General features: G+C 34.1%; 1 protein-coding gene across 1 annotated transcript; it reads right to left on the bottom strand.

Annotated features, from left to right (window-relative positions):
- Positions 1-12955: 12955 nt before the first annotated feature.
- Positions 12956-20536, bottom strand: Lum (lumican). The gene is made up of 3 exons (XM_046419396.2): positions 20243-20536; positions 17024-17906; positions 12956-13798 (listed from the first exon to the last, which is right to left on the bottom strand). The coding sequence occupies exons 2-3, from the start codon at positions 17883-17885 to the stop codon at positions 13644-13646; spliced, it is 1017 nt and encodes a 338-aa protein (XP_046275352.1). The 5' UTR covers positions 17886-17906; positions 20243-20536; the 3' UTR covers positions 12956-13643.
- Positions 20537-22108: the final 1572 nt, after the last annotated feature.

Below are 22108 nucleotides of genomic sequence, written 5' to 3'. Positions count from 1 at the left end.
GGGACTCTGCCCGCACTGACTTCTGATTGCCTGGGTGACTTATCTCTTCAAAAAAATCTTCCTAGTCCCCCTTGTCCAAGAAGAATCACTCACTGGCCTCTTCTCAAGAGAATTTTTACTTTTACTCCTTGAGCCTGAGATGAGTGTAGTCTTATCAGCTCCTATTATTGTCTCTGGGCAAAGTCCTCAGGATTTCTTTAGTGGCAATAACAGCTTTAACAACTTCAACTTTCTTAGCTCCAGTTTTACTCCCACCTTTCAAGTCCAAGTTTTGCAAATCTTTCTGTTCCACTTTCTGCTCCTGAATATCACAGGGAACTTGGCTAAAATCTGCCAGAAATACCCATGCCACTTCCTGAATGCTATGCTGCCTAGACATTTCTTTTGTCAGATTAAGAAGTCCATCCCTTTGAAATCAGTCTCACAGAAAGTCTCAGGACACCAGCAAAATGCAAAAATCATCTCAGCCACAGCATAACGTGAATGGCTTCTAGTCGAATTATCAATAGTGCCCACCTTTTCCCCTAAATCCTCTGGAACCATGACTTCGTTATCCATGGTCCTATTTGCATACTGGTCTTCTGAATGCCCCCAGGAATTGGCCATTAAGCTCCCATTACAAGAATCTAAAGCATTTCCAGCTTGCACTGCTACATGTCTCCAAATCCCTCCCACCAATTCCAAAAAGTTCAAAAGCTTCTGAACCAACTTGAATCTAATGTATGAAATATGATAAGTCAAGAGCTTTATAATGTTTTGAACAACCAATAAAAAAAACAAAAACAAAAACAAAACAAAACAAAACAAAAAAGCTTCTGAACCACATTGTCGGGTTAGTCACAGCAATGACCACTTTTTGGTACCAATTTCTGTTTTAGTCAGCTATTTCATTGCTGTGACTAAAAAGATAGCACCAAAACAATTTGGGGGAGGAAAAGCTTATTTGAAGGCTCATAGTTTCAGAGTTCTTAGTCCTTACAAGGCTGGCTCTATTCCTTGGGGCTCATCATGGTGGAAGAGTGTGGCAGAGGGAAGCAGCTCACTTGATGATCAGGAAGCAGAGAGAGGGGTCTTCATTTGCCAAATAAAAATATATACCCCAAAGCCATGCCGCCAATTCCCACCTCCTCCAGCCACACCCTTCTACTTCAGTTACTACTCAGTTAATCCCTATCAGGGGATTAATTCATTGATTGGTTTAAGGCTATAACAACCCAATTATTTCTCCTCTGAACTTTATTGTTGCCTCACAAGCAACCTTGGGGAATACCTCACATCCTAACCATAAGAGTCAGAAATTTTTTTCTAGATTCTAACCATAACAGTCAGAAAAATTTTTCTAGATTCTATAATGTGTTTTAAGGAAGAGGGGACCAAAGAATGTGATCTTCTTGTTCTGGCTGTTTCTTTAAGTACCAATGTGTCATAGTTTGATATTGAATATCCTGAATCCCATCACATTCATACTTACACATAAACAATACATCCTCCTGAATATCTTCAATCAAGAGATAGAATTTTATAAAAACATATAGTATAGATAAAATTGTTTTTAGCTTAATGTTGTGCTACCAAGTTTCATCCACATTCTTGGGTTTGGCTGTAGTTTATTCATTTTTGCTATAGCATAATATTCCATTTGATATCATGATTTAATGAGTTTTCTATCCAAGTACATTTAGATTAGCAGGTCATTTTTGCTATTTTTAAGGAGATGTTTGGGTGTTTTATATACATTTCCTTTTGTACATATGGGAAGTTTTTGTTGAATATAGCTTGCTACTCAAGTATGGGCTGGAAATCTGACATGTTGACATACTCCTGATAACATATGATTTAACAAAATCCTTGGTTGATGTGTATTACCCGTGGAAGTTTGAGAAGCCCTGTAGAAAGAGAATTTCTGGGTTATCATAAATGAACTTTCAACTTTAGAGATAATGCCAAAAATAAAGTTGTACTAACTCATACCCTATAAGAATGTTTATAACTCCTCCAATTCTTACAATTGCCAGACTCCTTAATTGTTGGCAGTTTAATTGGCAAAAGGGATGTCATGTTTGTGGTTTTAATTTGCATTTTTCCAATTTGTCATTTGAATATGTCTTCCTTCCTGTTAGTGTAACTTGAACATCTCTTTATTTTTGTTGGTCTTTGCCTGTTTTAAAACTGAAGTGGTTACCTTTATTTCATTGATTTGGTAGGATTATATTGTTATTAAGCTTATTTAGGTTATGTATATTGTGAATATCATCTTTATTTTGTATTTTATTTCTTCACTTCTTTTTATAATATTTGGAGAGACAGAAGGCCTTAATAATAATATAATTAATTGCATTAATCTTTTTTTGTGTATGTGCAGATTAGTTTTTGGTAGCAGGGTAACATTGACTTCTCTAGAATGTATCTGGAAGTGTTCCTTCCCTTTCTATTTCATGGAATAGAACAAAGAGCATTGTTGTTGGTTCTTCTTTAAAACTTCTTTAAAACTCTACCACAAAATAAAAGGCCAAGAGTCAACAAAGTTGACTCTTGGCCTTTTATTTTGTGGTAGATATTTTTTTTTTTCTGCTTCAACATCATTGCTTATAATTGATCTATTTAAATGATTCTACATACATTTGGTTTAATATTGGTAGATCATATGTGTCTAGAAAGTTGTCTATTGCTCCTAAATGTTCCAATTTATTGACATACAGTTTTCTTGAGGTAGGCACTTCTTGCCATAAATTTACTTTTGTGTTTTTACTATATTTCACAGATTCTGTGTTCTTGTGTTTCTATTTTTGTTTACTTCAAGGTCTTTTAAATTTTCTCTTCTGATTTAATGACCCAGTGAGCATTCAATAGTGTGTGGTTCAATCTCTATTGTTTATACAATTTCTGCAGTTTGTTTTATAGTTGATTTTGAGTTTCATTCAATGTGATCAGATAAGATGCAAGAAACTATTTTAATAAGTTTAAAATTTTTAACACTTGTGTTTTTACTTCATATATGGTCCATTTTGGAAAAAAATTAACGTTTAATGAAGAGAACATGTGTTCTGTAGCTGTTGGATAAAAGGTTCCGAAGATGTCTGTTAAGTTCATTTGATCTGTAGTGAATTTAACTCTGATGCTTCTTTATTCATTTTTTTTTGTTTGAGTCATCTGTATCCTGATGAGAATGAGGTATAGAAGTGAGCCACTATAATTGCATCATAGTCTATCTTTTAAAGTTTAGTAGTATTTAATTTATAAAGTTGAGACCAATATTCAGGTATATATAGTTGTTTTATCTTTGTGATGAATTGGTCCCTTGATATATATATATATATATATATATATATATATATATATATATATATATATAATTTTTTTGTTCCTTTTAACTGATTTTGCTTCAAAGTCCATTTTGTTGGACACAAGTATACTCCTACTCCTGCTTTTTTTTAAAAATTCCATTTGCCTAGAATATCATTTTCCACTTTTTCTCTTTCAGTGTGCATTTATCTTTGCAGGTAAAGTGAGTTTCTTGTAGGCAGCATAATGTTGGATCTTATTTTTAATCCATTTGGCTAAGTCCTTTTACATTTAGAATTATTTTTTGAAAGCTGTGTACTTCTTTCTTTAATTGTTTTTTCCTTCTCATTGTTTTAATATTCTATGTTCATTTTCTATTCTAATATTAATCTTATAATTGTGATAATGTTTAATTATTTTATTTTCCTAATTTGTGTCTACCCCTCTAGTGGGGTTTATTTTTACACAATTATTTCTCTCTTTCTTCTTCTTTTGGATGTAGCATTTCCTTAAATATCTTCTATAATGCTGGTATAGTATTCATGAATTCCCTTAGTTTGTATTTACCATGGGAGGTGTTTCTTTTTCTATTTATTTTGAAGATTAACTTTGCTGAATTCTCAAAGATAACTTTGCTGGACTTATGGGTTTACCAATCCTCATTTTTTTTTCTCCCAGAACTTGAAATGCATCATTCAATGTCCTCCTGGCCTGTATAATTTTTGTTGAAAAATCTTTAATTAGTTTAAAAAGTTTGCTTTGAAATGTGACTTAGTGCTTCTCTCTTACAGATTTTAATATTCTTTCTTGTTCTGTACGTTTGGCAATTTAGCTGCAATATGTCATGAAGAGGCTTTTTTCTGACCATGTCTGTTTCCTGCACTTGGATGTACCTGTCTTTCCCAAGATTTGGGAAATTCTCTGCTATTATTTAATTAAATATTTTTTATGTGTTCACCTATATCTTTTATTCTTTGTCCATACTGATTATGCTTGTCTTTAGTCTCTTAATGGTGTCCCAGAGATTTTGTATGTTTGGGTCATTCTTTCTTATTTTTTTTTTCTTGTGTGAATGTGATATTTAATCAAACTTGTCTTCAATCTCTGATTTTTTTTTTGTTCCTCTTAGATCTATTCTCCTTGTGATGATTTCAAATGAAGGTTTTGTATAATCTGACACATTGAGCTTTTCATTTCTGAGATTTATATATGGTTCTTTTTTAATAATATCTTTTTATTGAAGTTCTTATTCATATCCTGAATTTTCTTTCTTAATTCATTCAATTGTTGATCTGTATTCTCTTGGAGTCTACTGAGCTTTTAAATAATTTTTTCTTTTTATTCTTTATTTGGTATTTCATTTGCTTTGCTATCTTCGGAATCTGTGACTATAGAGTTATGAACTATCGGAGATGACACTGCCTTGTTTTTCATATTCCTTGGGGTTCTAGGCTAAGATTGTGAATCTGTTGGGATGATTATATCTCCCTGTGAGGACCTTCTTAATAAGCAAAACTTCTCTTGAAAATGTGTCTCAATTTGTTGTATAATATTGAGTTCAGTTCCAACTGGGCTTTGTAATATAATCTCTGTATGTTTTCTTTGACTCTGACTAATGGACTTTGAGAGAATGCATACTATATTGGTAACTGAGGGAGGCACTTACACTGTAGGTCATGCAAAAGTGGGTACTCTGGTAATTTAGGCTTGCATGTTATAGACCTCAGAGAAGGTGGAGTGCACCTTTGGTGTTTACTCCTACAATAGTAAAGAAATTCCCTGTTAGGATGGGGGAGAAGTTGTGGAACATTCTATAGGCACAGTTGATATTGACTATTTTACTTGAAAGCCATTATATATTGACTTTTTGATCCTGATGAAGAGATTGAAGCTTTTATACTCTGTTTAGCCACTAGTGTGACTCCCAGTGTTTCATAGGAAGAGAAGAGAAGAAGAATCAGAGCTCCTTTTCTAGTATTTACTTCCGGTCTTGTCAGTGATGTATGATCTGATAGGATGTAAGAGCCACTGATGCTGAGGACCCAGATGAGTGTTGTGTCCACAAAAGTTGTGTTATTTCTCTTTGCTGTGTCTGTGGGGGTGACTGTTCAAGAATGGGCAGGCCTTCCTCACTGTGCCCACCTGTGGACATAGCATCAGATGGGGACTCCCCCACCCCACCCGTATTCTTTAAATTGAAACTATCAGTAAAGGTTTGGGCAGAAATAGGTCATGGCTAGAGCTAAATGCAATGCCTGTCTTCTGGGCTGAGAATGTTGCTCAGTGGCAGATCACCTGCTCAATGTGTGCTAACTTTTAAGTTTGGTCCCCTGCACTGCAAAAACAAAAGCAAACAAAGAATAGATTAAAAGCAACAGAACATAAGCAGCAGCAATAGAAAACAGAAGGTAAAAAGAAAAGAATAAATTAAAAGCATCAACAAATAAAGTGAAAGAAAACAAACATTTAAAAAAATAAGTATGACAAAACAACAACAGAAAAGGTAGGAAAATATAGAATAAAATAAAATTAAATTAAAAAGGAGTAAAAACATAGGAGAGAAGTTTAAAAATAAAAAAAGGAAAAAAAGAGAAAATGAAAAGAAACTTTAAAAAAAAAGAGAAATGGACAAATAAAAAGAAAAAAGAAAAAAAAATAGAGAGCTATCTGGATGTTATTTCTCCTAATTATCTCCATAATGGTGCTCCTCAGGGGACTGGCAGAAATTAATTGTGCCTAAAGCTCTTGGAGTATCCCTCAGCTGTTTTCTTGTTGGATTGAGCTTGAGAAGAAAGTGTAACTCTGAACTCAACAGACAACTGTTCTCTGTGCAGTCCCTGGGCCTCTGCACTATGAGGTAGCTAATTTCCCTGCACTGTTGAGGGTTGCTGAGCTCACTGGGCAGTTTCTTTCTGAAGTAACCTGAACTGAATACTGAAAGGGGAGGGCGAATGGTGGAGCATTTTCTGGGGACCCCAGAGATGGGGAGCTTCCAAGATCTGTTCTGGGGCTAGGAGTGGCAGATTTCATGTGATCCACCACTCATGATCCTGGAGCCCCAAATTTGATGGAGTAAAATCACATATAACTGTTTTCTAACCTGGGATCCCTTAGGAGATCTACTAATTACCAGTCGTGAAGGGAATAGGAGGCCTTCTGCCTGCCTCTGTATTAATCCACATTTCCAGCCTCAGAGTATTCACAGTGGATTTGTGTCAGAATCACTTCTCTGGGCCCTTTCTTTTGGGGTGGCCACCTGCTATAGCACTGCAGAGAGGAGGTTGGGAATATTGTAGAGAGAAAAATACCCTAGCAATCAGAGAAATGCAAATTAAAACTACTCTAAGATACTACCTCACTCCAGTAAGAATGGCAGCCATTATGAAGTCAAACAACAAGTGCTGGAGAGGGTGCGGGGCGGAAAAAGGCACACTCATACATTGCTAGTGGGACTGAAAATTGAGGCAGCCAATTTGGAAAGCAGTATGGAGTTTCCTTGGAAAGCTGGGAATGGAACCACCATTTGACCCAGCTATTCCTCTTCTCAGTCTATACTCAAAGGACCTAAAAACAGCATACTACAGGGACACAGCCACATCAATGTTTATAGAAGCACAATTCACAATAGCTAGACTGTGGAGCCAACCTAGATGCCCTTCAATGGATGAATGGATTAAAAAATGTGGCATTTATACACAATGGAATATTACTCAGCACTAAAAAATAACAAAATCATGGCATTTGCAGGGAAATGAATGGCATTAGAGCAGATTATGCTAAGTGAAGTTAGCCAATCCCCAAAAAACAAATGCTGAATGTTTTCTCTGATATAAGAGGGGTGACTCAAAATGGGGCAGGGAGGAAGAACATGGGAAGAAGATTACCTCTAGATGGGGAAGAGAGATGGGAGGGAAAGGGAGAGAGAAGGGGAATTGCATAAAGGTGGAAGGAGACCCTCGTTGTTATACAAAATACATGTATGAAGATGTGAGGGAAAAAAAAAAGAACAGCGTCACCTTAGATTGGGTAGAGAGAAGTGATGGGAGGGGAGGGGAGGGGATGGGGGGAAAGAAAGGACAGTAGAATAAAATAGACATTATTATTGCTGTGTGTATATATGTGACTGCATGACCAGTGTGATTGTGCAACCTGTGCACTCAGAAAAATGAGAAATTATATCCCGTCTGATTCAAATGTATGATATGTCAAGGTCATTGTACTGTCATGTGTAACTAATTAAACAAACAAACAAAAAATCAACATTGTTTTATAATTTTAAAAAAAATCTAAATAAAAAAATACAGAGGTTCCCATTCCCTGATCAGCAAGATCAGACTATAGGACCTCTCTCAGGATGATTCTATTATGTACCATCTAAATATGCTTGGATAAACTTCTTGTCCAGTGCCAGCATTGCTAGGCAAACCTGGGTTTCTCATCTGTTTTGTATGTGTTTGCAAGTGCTGGATTCTGTGTTTTTGGAGACAGCCTGGACTCTTTTTCACACTCACCGGGGGAATTCTTCCACTTTCTCTGCCAAGCTTTTGAGTGCTTGGTCCCAGGACACAGTATCTCTTACTATTTTAATAGCTAATAGTTCTTGGTTTCTACTGGTGCTAACTCTTTGCTGTTAAAATCCAGACATTCCCTATAACCCCCACCTCAACATGCAGCTACACACCTAACACACCTGCTTATTTATTTATTTAGATTCTGTCTTGTGAAGAAGCAGGAGAATGCTGGGTGCCTCTTATCCACTGCTAAGAGCCATAGCCAAGTAGTAATGATGCATGGCATTTTTGGTTGAAAGGTGACGCCAGCAAGCCATTGAGATGATATGATTATGTTAAGATCTGCATTCAAATGGATATTAGACCCTTGCTGTCCACCTCGGCCTGCTACAGGACTCCTGGAGAGTTCCCATTGGTTGGGGAAGTGCGGTAGGAGGGAATTCCGGAGGAGGGATTTCCTGTTGGTGGGTGTGTCCGGGAGAACACAGCATGTGTGGGTTGGCATATTTCCTGGGAGCATACCCGGCATTGGCGGGAGTTTCAAAAATAAAGTTTGTTCCTGTTTGAGTGGCTCGTGATTTTGTGCCCAGGCAGACTGCGGCAATCCACCATCATGAATTCTTAAAACCAGGACTCTCTCCTTTCTCCCTTTTTAACTTCATTCTTTATTTATTGAATGTATATTTATTTTTCCTTAATCAGCTTTTCAAATATTGATTGCTGTTTAATATATTCAGACTATTGATGTTTCTTTTCTTGTACTTTTACCACACAAATTTATTTAAAAACATTAAATCAAAATATATTGATCCCTCTTTTCAATATTAAAAGGGTATACAACATTCACTTATCTGACTTTTCCTAATTTATGTACATTTTTTACCTACTACAAACAATATCTCTATCCTACCTTTTAAAATATATATGCAAATGGAACACAATAAAATTTTGATACTAACAATGTTCATTTGCATTTTAAAAGTATTTGTCATTTAATTTGTGTAATTCTTCATTTACTCTTTAAATAGTTCTTCTGAGATATTTTTACTCCCTTAACATCATTATTTAGAATGATCTTTATTTGAATTAGTTTTTTGAAGGTAGTTTTCATACAGAAATGCTATCAGTTGTTGAAATGCCTCAGAGATATTATACTATCACCTTCTGACTTTCACTGTATTTGAAAGAAAAATCTACTGTCATTCTAACTGATATTTCTTTATAATTAACTTCTTGGACTAATGAATTTAGTTTTTTAACAACTTTGAAAAATTCTTCAATTATTATGTCTTTAGATGTTTTCTCTTTTGTATTTTCTCAATTCTTTCTTTATAGGTGTTTATGTAGATCTATATTTAAAACATTTATTCTAGTTTTTTTTATGAAAATCTCACTTTGTTTTCTCTCCTCTCTGTAAGAATCTATAATAAGTACATAATTTTCCACATACACATCTCTCAGATCATTAATTCTGTATATTTTAATCTATACTTTTCCTATTCATGGATTTTTTTTATTGTGATGCTTTTCATGGCTAAATCTCTATTTTTATTTTAATTTCACCAATTTTATATTGTGCTTTTATTTTAAAAGTCAGCTCATTCACTATTATACAGAGGGAGGTATAATGGAAAAAGGATTTAATGGATTTAACAGCTTCATAGAGAATTTTTTGTAATGAGGAGTTTTATATTCATGATAAAAGGTACTCATTTCATCTGAGAGTTTTCAAAGGAGTTACTATGAGTTACTATGAAAATAGAGTAGTTTGAGATGAAACTTAAAAAACAGGTATGTGTTTCTAAGCAGAAGCAACTAAAGGGATTATAGAAATGCAAAGGTTTTCATAGATATCAGAGCAAAATCAGCAGCAAACTAGTAAGTATGGGGGAAACAGTTGAAACATTTAATATGGTACATTATGGTAAGACATGAAACAACAGCTATAACTGAGGACCATAACCCAAAGGGCTTTTGATGTCCTGAGGAGCATTGTGTGCTCTTCTGAGGAGTCTGGGTCACATAAGAAAGCACTGGTGCATTTCATATAGATCACATTGTATTTCAATTAATTTTATCTGGAAACAAAATCTATTGAATGAACAAGTAAATACATATAATTGGCTAGAAAACTTTCGAATGTATTTCTATTGATCTCATATATTTACAATGTATCTATTTTACATATTAGGCCACTGTTATTTGATACACATTTTTAGTTCAGGTTTTAAAGTTGCTTTAGAGTCCCCTTTAAATACCCTGAGCATTTTCTTTTACATGAGAGGAAATGTTAAGCAAGCATGGGTTGCAAAAATCCTACCAAAGAAAAATCTAAGTCTGTCATTATGATAAAATTATAGCTATAGCAAAACTGAAACCCAAAACGTAAAAGATCACAAGGAAAAAAAAAATCTAGTTCTTTGTAAACCCAATCTTTAAACCTCTAGTCTTTCTGAAAACATAGCTATTACCAGAAGGGGAATTTTCAACTAAGAAATCAACATTCCTATGGGTTATTTAGTGGTCTATTATTCATCTGTCTTCTTTATTCTTATTAGAGCATGGTAATTCCTCACAAACCCCAAAGCTGAGTATATTATAGTTCTCCTTCACTATGAAGGCTCCTCCTCGCTCTAATTTTCAAATGGAGATGTTGAGAACAAAGGGAAACTTTTCTTATTTTTCCATTTCCCCTTCAAATCAGAGACTGCAGATGAATCTTTCATGAATCAGTCTTCTTAAAAAAAAAAGAGCTTCTGTATTTCATAGATTTAATTCATTCATGGCAGAGTTTATTCAGAAAGAGACAAAACCAAAATCTTTGTCAGAGGGACAGTTGAGAGAACCTCCTGTTTCAAATTCTCCATGTTGTTGATATTTTTCCCTAGTAACTTCTTGAAAATTTATTCAAAGTAAATTCTCAGTAACCTGCTCTGATATAGTACATATCAGGCAACTCTGAAGGGGGAAAGAACATAGGGTAACAAGAAGTGCCATCAAGACATACTTAAGCAACTTTGGTGGCAGAGGTGACTCATGCTATTTTTATGAACCTACTTTTTCCCCTTTCTTTTTGGTTTTGTTCTTGCTATACTGGGGACTGAAACCAGAGATGCTTGACTACTGAGCTATAACCCCAGCCTTTATTTCTTGACTACTGAGCTATAACCCTATTATTATTATTATTATTATTATTATTATTATTATTATTATTATTATTTTGAGAGAAGTTCTCACTAATTTATCCAGGCCGGCCTCTAAATTTAGATTCTCTCACCTCAACCTCCTGAGTTTCTGGGATTATAAGTCTATGCCACTATACCAGCTAAAACTAACATTATTATTACTTTCTTAGAAATGAAGAGGTCAAGGTTAAGAGATCAATAAATACATTTGAATATGGAAAACTAATATTTATTCTCATTTGTGTACTTTGGGAACTACCATGCTTATCTAGAAAAAAAAAGGATTTTCTGCATTTTAACTGTTAGATTTCACTTTTTTGATCATAGTATATATTAAATATTTTGAAAAATGTGTGACACAAAACACCAGTATAAGCATCCCCTATGGATTCTCTTAAAAAAGTGAAATCTTATATTGTGTAATTTACAGAGCCTGTATATCTGGGACACTGTGTCTGGTAATTGATATTTAGAAAATACCATGACATGCTGGTTAAGCACTAACAGTTTTGAAAAATACCAGTCTAACTGGGGTGGAGATAAGGAGATGAGGGAAACACAGACAAGTTGGTCTCCGTATTTTTTTCTTCCATAACTCCCTAGGGCTGGGAAAGGGAGAGAAGAAGCAAGCAGATATTTTGTGTTTTCTAGAAGTACCCTTAGAAGAAGAATCCTTTCCAGCACTATCTTAAGAAGAATCCAAGAACGCAAAAAGGAGCTATCCCCAAACAGGATCTAAATAGTGTATCCTAGATGCTTCTACAAGGGAATACTATCTTGACTTAACTTGATCCACATCAATCAAACTTTGCTCCAAAGGGAATTTATGTTTTAAGTTAATTACGTTTTAGATTTAATAATAATATAGAATTTTGGGAGGAAGGAAATGAAACACTTTCAAAGATGTAGACAGACTGCAAAGCAATACAGAGACAAAGCTCATGAACGGTCATCACATGTTTGCTAAGTGGAATTTATACCATATCCTCTACTACCTACTTGAGAATAGGTTTCCATGGATTATTGATGAATTTCATAGATAAGGGAAGGAAATTTTATTTTTAATTTATTCTATAATATTGTTTTGTGGAAAGAAAACAAAATTTAAGTTCATACCAAGAAATGGATTGAGTAATATAACAGGCCAAGGAACTTAATGTTAGGTAGAAAAGATATGAGGATCAAAAATACACCATTTTCCTAATGTAATATACATTGCACATCTGACTGTCAACTCAGTCTTAATTGATGATGGTCGTTTGGTGATAGAACATTTTATTGTGATATAGAATTCACTAAAAATGTTCCATTAAAAACATTAAACTTTAATGTTTTCCTTTGTTTGGACACGTATCTAACTCTACAGGCATTAGTTTGGGATGAATATTTTGACTGCATGATGTTTGGCCACAAGTAGGCTTTATTAGCTAGATACATAGTATTTTAATACATTGTATGCTCTATTGTTTTCCATTGTGTAGAAACATGGATATCCACAATATGCTAAATGAAAGTTATTATTACTGGAGTTTGAGCTTAGAACTTACATTCCAAATACACTGGCATCAGCATACAATGATTTTTAAAATTTCAGTTTCAGAAAATTTTATATTCATTCTAATTCTGGGAACTACTCACCATTGAACTACCCACCATTTTCTTTTAAAAACCAAGAAATTATTAATCATTGATATTTTATTATTAACACACCATTACATATGAATTGGCAAAAATAACATGCATGGGAATGAATAATGGCAAATAGCCAAGCATGTTGTGCTATGTAAATACTCATTATCAGATGTGTTTAGTAACTCCTTGTAAGTGGATGCTATTTGAAGACTATTTATTTAGTGGGAAATCCTATGTGTACACCAGTAAAACGTTGTAGGGTAGAGATGCCTTTTGAATTTTAATGTATTCCTTTATGCATTTCATACATGAGAGACATGAGTTTCACAAGAAGCCAAACAATGATGCCATTTGGTATGTTTTATTTTGCTATTAGCTTGTTAAACACAACATGCAAATAATAAAAAAGAAACATACATGACTTAGAATGAAAAACAATCCTAGAAAAGAAAAGCTTCATTGGGTAAATATGAAAATTCTTAACACTGAAAATAATTCTTTTGGTGCAGGTGGCCTCATAAATTCTGTTTACTATTTTGCAAAAATATTGGTCTCAAAATATACCACTTATTTTTTAACAGAACAAATTTGAACATAGCAAGATGGTTTGAGCTAAGACAGTACACATCCTTATATATTGAGACCACCATGCTTTTAGGTGCATTAAATTAAGATTTAGGGGTTATAAAACTTGGCTAAATTCCATGCAAACAGTAAAATGTTTTGCATATTATTTGACAGTAGAGGTATAGAAAATAATAAATTTACAAATAAAGCATTGTGTTTGATGTCTATTTGTGTGTGTGTGTGTGTGTGTGTGTGTGTCCTTGTGATGAAATAGGCCTGCTTTTCATCTTTTTTTAAAGTGGTAAATGTTTACAAAACATTTTCCCTTTGAACTTAAAACTCATGAAAGTAATGAACAACAACAAAAAATGGATACTCTGAAAACTTTACACACAAAGAAAAAAAAAAACCCTAACCATAAAGTACTGCCCCAGGATACACCTCATGTAACTGGAATTAGAAGGTATTAATTGACAGTGATTTCATTTGCTACACGTAGACATTCATACATATCAGGTGGCAGATTGGTGTGGGTGAGACGATTGCCATCCAAACGCAGATGCTTGATCTTGGAGTAGGACAATGGCCCCAGAATCTTACAGAAGCTTTTTACTTCAAACTCTGCAAATTAAAGCATAAAAATTTTCAATGTTTCCTTTTAGTGTATTGTCTTGAAACAATCATTTAACAATTCCCTAAGTGTATATTATCAAACAGATGTTCTTCTCACTTATATTACGTACTTTTGAATTAGGTACCATTAAAAGTATATTTTAGGCTACTATAATGGCACAACAATATTTAGTAAATTGTAAATAAGGAAGCTCAGGATACTCAATACAACTTTGCAAAGAACAGGATTCATTGATTCTGATGAATAAGGTCTAGAAAGGTATTTACAAATGTGTCTTATTATCAAAGAAATCTTGAAATATTTAGTCTGATATGAAGAAATGTAAATTGATATGGTTGTATAAACAGCCTCACCAATACATGCATCATGGGTTTTATGCATCTGAAAATAACAGATTTAACTATCTGTTCTCTAAAAAATGTTCTAGCAACCACACACCACAACAATGAATCAAAACTGCAAGGCAAAAACCAAATCATGGAATGTCCACCATCTGAGCCAACGTTCTTGTGTGGTTGAAAACTGCTGCAAATGAAAAATTGGTTTAGTTTTCAATAGAAACCAAGGCTATTGTTGGGTTGCATGATTATGTGTGCACATAGAAACTATCTGTGTGCTCCTCTCTATTTAAGCTTAACCTTATCTAGTCTTCTATCTTGTCATTTTCGTTCACTCGCAAATGCTAGTTTAAACAATGGCTTCAGTGGAAACCCAAACCCACCACAGTCTTTTCCCCCAAGATGGTCTCTAAATAACTTCAGTGATTCCAGGATCTTTCTATGATATCTACCTCTGAGAAACTATGGAGCAAAGGAAAAAAGATGGGCACAGACTATGATGGGCTTCTACCTCTGCCACTTATCAGCTGGGTGACCTGGAATACTTAGCTGATCTTCTTGTTTGATATAGCATATGTATCTCATTGTGTTGCATGAAAATGCAAATATGGTAGGTAAAGCACTTCATATAGTTCTTTATACACAAGGAACACTCTTAATTTTTTTTCTTTTCCACCTTACTTCATATTAAGAAGGTTTATGATTAGGCTAATGCTTAGAGTTGCAAGATTAAAATATAAAAAAATATTTCGGGCTAAAGAGCTGGCCTTCTCATCTATTGGTTCCACATATTCAGATTTAAACAACCACTGATCAAAAAAATTAGGAAAAAAATTGCACTCAAACGATCAGACTTTTAAGTTGTCATTATTTCCTAAAAATATAGCATAAAAATACTTGATGGAAATTACATTATTTTAGGTATTATAAGTAATCTAGAGATTAAAGTATATTGGAGTGTATGCGTGGATTAGAAGCAACCTCTCTGTTGTTTTACATAGGAGACTTGAGCATATGTAGATTTTGGTATCCACTGAAATTTCTAGAACCGATCATCATAGATGTTGGGAGATGTCTGTATATTTGCTTATATTAGACATTACATATAACAGTAGACATTAAACCTTAGAGAACCTATTTATACTATCAATATGTGGACAACTAATATGCATGATTACTACCTGGCAAAATAACCTAAGTTGAAGAGAAAGATGCTAGGATAAACTTCAAGAATACCTGACCAATGCCAAGGATAAAGAAGGAAGTAAAGTAATGCTTGGGTAAACTTTTCAAATGACTACCATGTGCTGGCACTTTGGTTTCTACCTCAATGTGGCACTGAGTAACCTTTGTCCTTTCTTCTGTAGGTCATCTTTCTTATCTCTCTCACCTGCCCTTCCAACCTTCATTCATACAATGGATAACCAGCAAATGTGCCTGCATTTTCATCCTTCTGTCTCATTTCAGAAAAAGAAGTAGCCCTGTTCTGGTGGCTAATCTCCACCCACTAAATCTAACGGATCTCTTCATTCATCCAAATTTCTTGATCATTTTGATCTGTGAAAATATCCTTCCTCCTAACCCCAAATGTTTAAAATGTGGAATCCTGTATTGCTACATAAAGAATTCCACACTTGAAACAACTATAGAAGCTAAACTATGTTAGCTCAATTGTGTAACATGTGGTGGTCAAACAGTACCAATCCTTATTTTCCAGATACAATAAGGAAAATGGTGTTTGAGTTGGCACCAATGGTCTCCTTCATGAAAGCCCCCCAGCCCTACTAGAAGCTACAGAAAACTGTTTAAGAATTACCATGTAGTCATAAGATATACTGTAATTTTCTGATAGCAATATCTTTATCCAGTATGACAAGGAGCCAATTTTCATTAAATAAAAGGGATTAACTTCAATACAGTATTTGCAAAGACAACTGCTGTATATGCAAATTAGTGTTCTCTATCTGATTTTTCATTTATAAAACCTGACTGGTGAATTGTGATTTTGTTGTCTGAAAATATCTTGTTAATGAATAGAGCAAGAATGATGGATTTTTATTTCCCACCAAAATCTATATTACTTCAATTGAAAATGCCCCAGAAGACACAAGAGGATTGGGTCAATCTCCATCCAGAAGATAGATGAAAAATAAAATATGGCAGCAAGAGAAGAGAAGAAATCCAAACAAGGGAAGAATTTTGTAAAAGAAAAGGTTCTCTTACTATACCATTTTCAAAGATAAGGAAATTCTAAACTTTATTTGCTTTATATAATTTTTCTTCCGTAATCTCCCTCAGAGTCCATTGGAACACCTTGAAGTCCACACACACCATAACAGAGATAAGAGAAGTAGATGATGGTCTAGGTTAACAGAGTAACATGCTCAGTCCCAAGTATAGTGCCAAGGAAGACCATGAGAGCACATGACCTGTGGTGCAGGTCATGTGAGAGAGGGTTAAAAGTCTCTGCTAACTGTATCTCTTCTGAACTTATTTGTTCCTCCCTGAGCTGAATCTTGCCAGAAAATAAGTATAGGAAACAAATTTAACTCATAAAGTAATTAAATAATAACAGATAAATATTGAGAGTAATATAGCAAGATAATTAACACAGAATATTAAATTTGATAAAATATCATATTAAATTCCTTTGTCTTAACTATTCTTCATTTTCACATTCCAAAGAAAGTCTAGAAAGAATTGGATATTCAACTGAGCTAGAGATCTTATATTTTTTAATTAGAGGGATCTTTTGTTGATATTTTAATTCATTTCTATTAAATATAGTCAGAAGCAATATTTTTTTGTCCAGCTTAGGCTTTGAAAAACTTCAGATTATACAAAAATCAAACATTGGCACAACTTTCTACTTACTTTCAAGTTCATTGACCTCCAGGTAATAGTTTTCAAGATTTTCATTAACTGTGGGTATGCTCTTAAGTTTATTATAAGAGAGATCCAGCTCCACCAGAGATGATATATTAAAAGAATTTCCAGGTACTCCACTATCAGCCAGCTCATTGTGAGATAAACGTAGATACTGCAGCCCATTAAAACGCTTGAAATACTCATCAGGGATGTTGTTGATCTTGTTGTTGTCTAGGTAGAGTGTTAGAAGAGATACTGGGAGACCAGAAGGCAGTTTGGTCATCTGATTGAAGCTCAAGTCTAGGTACTCAAGTGACTTGAGACCTTTTAAGGCTGCTGAGATGGCATCCTCTTTGAGCTGATTGTGTTGGAGGTGGATGAAGGTCAAGTTTACCAGTCCCTCAAAGGAGCCAAGTTTAGAGATCTTGTTATGAGTAAGCTGCAGATCCTCGAGTGATTTGGGGAGTGGGCCCACAGACTCTGTCAGATTGTTGTAGTTGATATGCAGCTTCTTCAACTGTTTCAGTTTAGAGAACACTTTTCCTTTTATCTTGGAGTTTTCCAGAAGGTTGTGATCTAGAATGAGCCACTGCAGATCAGTTACGTTTTCAAAGGCCTTTTCATCGATATGGTCAATCTGGTTATTCCTAAGGTAAAGATACTTGATTCCAGGGGGCACCATGGGCACACTTTTCAGTTTCAGCTCATCGCAGTACATGGCGGTTGGGTAGCTTTCAGGGCAGTTACACTCTGGTGCACAATTTGGTGATGATTGCCCATAAATGGATAAAGGGAAATCATAATCATAGTACTGGCCACTGGCACCACTAATTAATGCCAAGACGAGAGTAAATGCACCTAGCTTCATTTTCAGCAAATGCCTTGAATCCTAAATAAGAGTGGAAACATAAATTGTTATATAATGCTATGCTTTCAAGAAAAGAAAATTCAATTTGCAGTGTGCATTTTGTTGTATTAGTTGTCCAGTGCATCTAAAAATAGTGTCTTTACTTTTTTTATTTAAGTATATGATTAGAGGTGTATGGTTACAACTTTGGGGCAAAGAACAGGTTTCAGATTAGATGGCATACACAGGCGCCCCCTTCTGGGCAACCCTCAGATAACTTTTCTAGTTTTTCTCTTTTGGTCCTCCCTTAATTAAATTAGTGTCTTCAAGAGGTTGCTGGGTGATGCTCATTGACCACAATGTCAGAACACTGCTTCAGAATATCTCTCAAAACAAGAAGAAATGAAAATTAGAAGACAATTGTAAACTTCATACTGTACCCTATCATTCAATGTCATTAAAATGTCTCATTAAGAAGATCTTTACTGGGAACATGGACAATCTGTGGTTTTCCCAGGAGACAGCAATTCTTATTACATTTGAGGTGGAAGGGGAAGGGGGTACATTCCTTTAAAAGTGTCTGGTTATTGTTGGTTCTGAAAGAGGGAAATAGAATTCTTGGTCTGGGTGTTTATTTACATTATATCAAGTTTTGTTTAACATTCCATATTTTCAAACACATTTCAAAACTATTCTAAAACTAATATTTATAAAACAAATATTTATTAGAGAAATGTTAAATATTCTAAGAATTCTTAAATCTAAAAAGACTTCCAAGTGGTAGAAAAAAATATTTTCCAACTTTCGAAATATAGTTCTTTTTCCCAATAACTCATATGTTGTCTATCTTATTCATGACAAAATTTAAGGTGGCATGATTTGATTATCTGGATTGTAGTGGCCTCACAGAGTAGAAATGAGAAAGAGGTGAGGATGAAGGAAAGTTTGTTTTTTTTAATGCTGGCATCAGGAACCATGCAGGAAAGGATTAAATTAAAAATAAAAAAAAATTAAAATAATTTACAACTGTTATCTTCTCATATGAACATATTTCTAGGATGATGCTCAGTAACAAGGAGGTCAACTGTGCAGAAAAGTGCAGGTTTAGCACTTTAGGAAAAGGAAAACTAGAATATAAGAGTTGGACTTCTATAGACTAAGGAAAACTGGTAGCTCTGGAAAGAAATCACTAATGTGAATAGAATCCACATTTCAATATACGTAATATCATATTTTACCATGAGATGTATGAGACAAGATTTTGGATCAAGGTAGTTTGGAACAAGTAGGATTTGGAGGACTGAAGAATTCCAAACATGTTTGCTTTAACTTGGAATCATAAGGAACTTATGTTAGCTGATAAAAACATTTAAAAAAAGCTATTAGAAGCACTTAGGTCACTAATATCAGATGTAATCAGATTCTTGGTAAATTATTCCCTAAGATTGTGATGGAGTCATTTAATTCAGTGGACAGGACTTGGCCATGATGATCACATAACTAGAAAGAACATGCTGACATGTTCCTGGGCTTCTTTGTAAGTTGCAGTAAGTTAATGCTACAAAGATAAGTCTAGTTTCATTAATAAACTTCTACCTCATTTTAAATTGAGTATCCACCAGCACAGTCATGGTAACTATAACGTGAGTTTGGAGTAGTAACCAAAAATGCTTCCAAATTTTTTGTCAGAGTAAAAACGAGGGCTCTGAATTCAAAGAGAGTTTGTAACCCATATAATGCCTCCACTATGAGAAAAATCACACTGTACTTTTTTGCTCCATTTTTTTTTTTCAAAATACCTGTGGTTATAGAGGAATTTTTTTTCCAAAAATAAATCATTTCCCAGAAATTCTTTAAAACATGTTCCTTAAAGCATAGATTCAACATAATCCAAATTTTTAAAATTCACAAAATAGGAAAAAAGCAATCTGTAAATCCTTTAGCTCACATTTTATAACACAAACTATTGATGGTGATTTGTAACAAATTATAACTATGTCTATATCACAAAACATTTTGAATGCTGATTGAAGTGACCTTTCTATGCTCCAATATTAGGTTCCTACAATACTAACATATATAACTCATTAGCCTGAAGAGCAAACACTTAATTTCCATTCTTTCACAGTGTCTAGTTTAGCTCTTCTCTCATCCTAACCTTGAAACATTTTGTCACTCCCCTTGCCAATCAATACAACCTAAACATTTAGAAAACACAATAAACAAAATGAGAAAGTAAATGGTCAGAACGGTGGGTTTGCATTTGAATAGCCATTGGCAAATCTGTTCTGAATTTTTTTTTTTTTTCTGTTTCTGTTACAATAAACACTGTCCCAAACAGTAAGCATCCCCTGGGCTATAGTTAAAACAGCACTTACCTCGATTTCTTGACACTGCTTCCTTTAATTCTTAAAGCAGATGCACTGGGACAAGAATCCACCAATATATGCTGTAAACTCTGTCGGGAAGGAACTGGCTGCCAGATTCTTAGTGATACCAGAGCTGAGGAGGGTGGGGGGGACCAGCAGAGTCACTGCAGTCTCTGAATGGAGTTATGTCATTGTGGGGCTCTTGTGGTGTGGCATGTTAACACTCTGCTCTCTAACGAAGTGCAGGTGGACATGCTGAGCAACCACAGCCCAGCTCATTCCCTATGGAATGAGGGAGAGATACTTGCTTAACTAGCTCAAATACCATTGCTTTTAACCAGGACTTGAGTCCTGCTCCAGATGAGGCAACTCAGTGAGAAAGTGTCTTTTAGAATCTTTACTTCTGTGGCTGTGGCAACAATTAAGTGTGATTTGTTTGGCCAACTATTATGTTCATCTAAAGTTCTCATATATCATAAACAGAGCAAATAATTTTGAGAAAATGCAAATCAGCATCAGATAAACTAATACCTTCTTGTTCATCACTCTGGGAATCTATATTGATTTACTTGGACTAAATTAAACTTTTGTTAAGATGATAACACATTAGTTTTTAATGTTTGCAAAATGCTTCATAACCACTCTAAAACAAATGACAAATAACAACATTTTCATTTAACTTCTTATGCAAAGGGAATTCTTTTTATGTTATTCAGATCTGGAACTAATCAACAATGTCTTGCCTGTTTCTTATTTTGTGGATTTCCTTTAGGAATTCACCCAAAACCTTACTTGCAGAGAATATTCTGCTGCTTAATGCCAAAACAGAATTTAAAGAACAGGGAAAAAAGTATAATAAAATATCAAAAGGCAATAATCTTTCATTCTGTCACTCTATGCTAGTGATGTTTTCCTGAAACCAAAAAGTTATTTAAAGATGTAATTTCCCAAGTCCTGGTTTGATAGGTCTTTCATTGTCAGTTCCTGATGCATGCTTTTAGTAAAGAAGAGGTCTTCTCAAGTTCTTATCTAGCTCATTTTTTATTATATCAGCTGTATTTATAGGATTTTCCCTTCAAAATATTCACTTTCTCATGTTCATAACAGAACATACAACAAGGTATGTTAATATTGGTTTCCACATTGTAAGTTTCTTTTTTCATTTTAAAATAACAAGAACATTTTTTTAAGCTATAAGACCTATGAAAAGTTAAACTCCGTGACCACTATTGCATTTATCCAAAAAAAAAAAAAAAAGAAAAAAGAAAGAAAGAAAATCCGAATAAATGCCTTATATTTGAAAGAGATCAATTGAAAAACAAAATAATCTTTTTAGTAACTCATGGAATTGTAACATGATTTACAAGCACAAAATTTGACTTATTTTAAGGAAGTTATTGAAGGTATAAGTTTTATAATAAAGGAAATAAATTTAGAAGGTATTAGGTGGGGAAAGATACTCTAATCATACAACTAAGTGGTCTTGTTATAAGAGGCTTGATAGAGCAACTGCAAACATTAACTTTGAAAGTATTGAATTCTATAATCTTAGATCTTTTTTTTAAGAAATTCCAGCTCTTTATGCCTTAGGAGTTTTCTTTATAAAGCAATAAATATTTTGTGATGTATTTGTAATAGATTTTTAATGCATCAAACTCAATTTAGACCACTGTGAAACTGATACTTTAATTATGTGCTTTGTAAATAACTCAGTACTATGAAGCTGATAAATTGATTAATTTAGCACATTTTAAAGCATATTTGCTAAGTTTATCGGAAAGAAATAAAATTAATTTCATGACATCTTTATTATGTTCTATCATTTTTCCTAGTTTTTTCACATATGTCATATTTAAATTTCACACTTTAAAATGT

This window comes from Marmota monax, unplaced genomic scaffold (genome assembly GCF_021218885.2).
Source record: "Marmota monax isolate L192 unplaced genomic scaffold, Marmota_monax_Labrador192_F-V1.1 WCK01_AAM20220418_F8-fsc00036, whole genome shotgun sequence".
NCBI classification, from domain to species: Eukaryota; Metazoa; Chordata; class Mammalia; order Rodentia; family Sciuridae; genus Marmota; species Marmota monax.
The sequence above is the reverse complement of the archived record's forward strand: the minus strand, read 5'-3'. Positions and strand labels throughout refer to the sequence as shown.

Bases quoted from the DNA above. Each gene is read 5' to 3' on its own strand.
- Lum (XM_046419396.2), bottom strand. From the start codon at position 17,885: ATGAAGCTAGGTGCATTTACTCTCGTCTTGGCATTAATTAGTGGTGCC. The intron at 13,799-17,023 runs GTAAGTAGAAAG...TTTAATTTGCAG, and splicing joins GGAGGTCAATGAACTTGAAA to AGTTTGAAGTAAAAAGCTTC.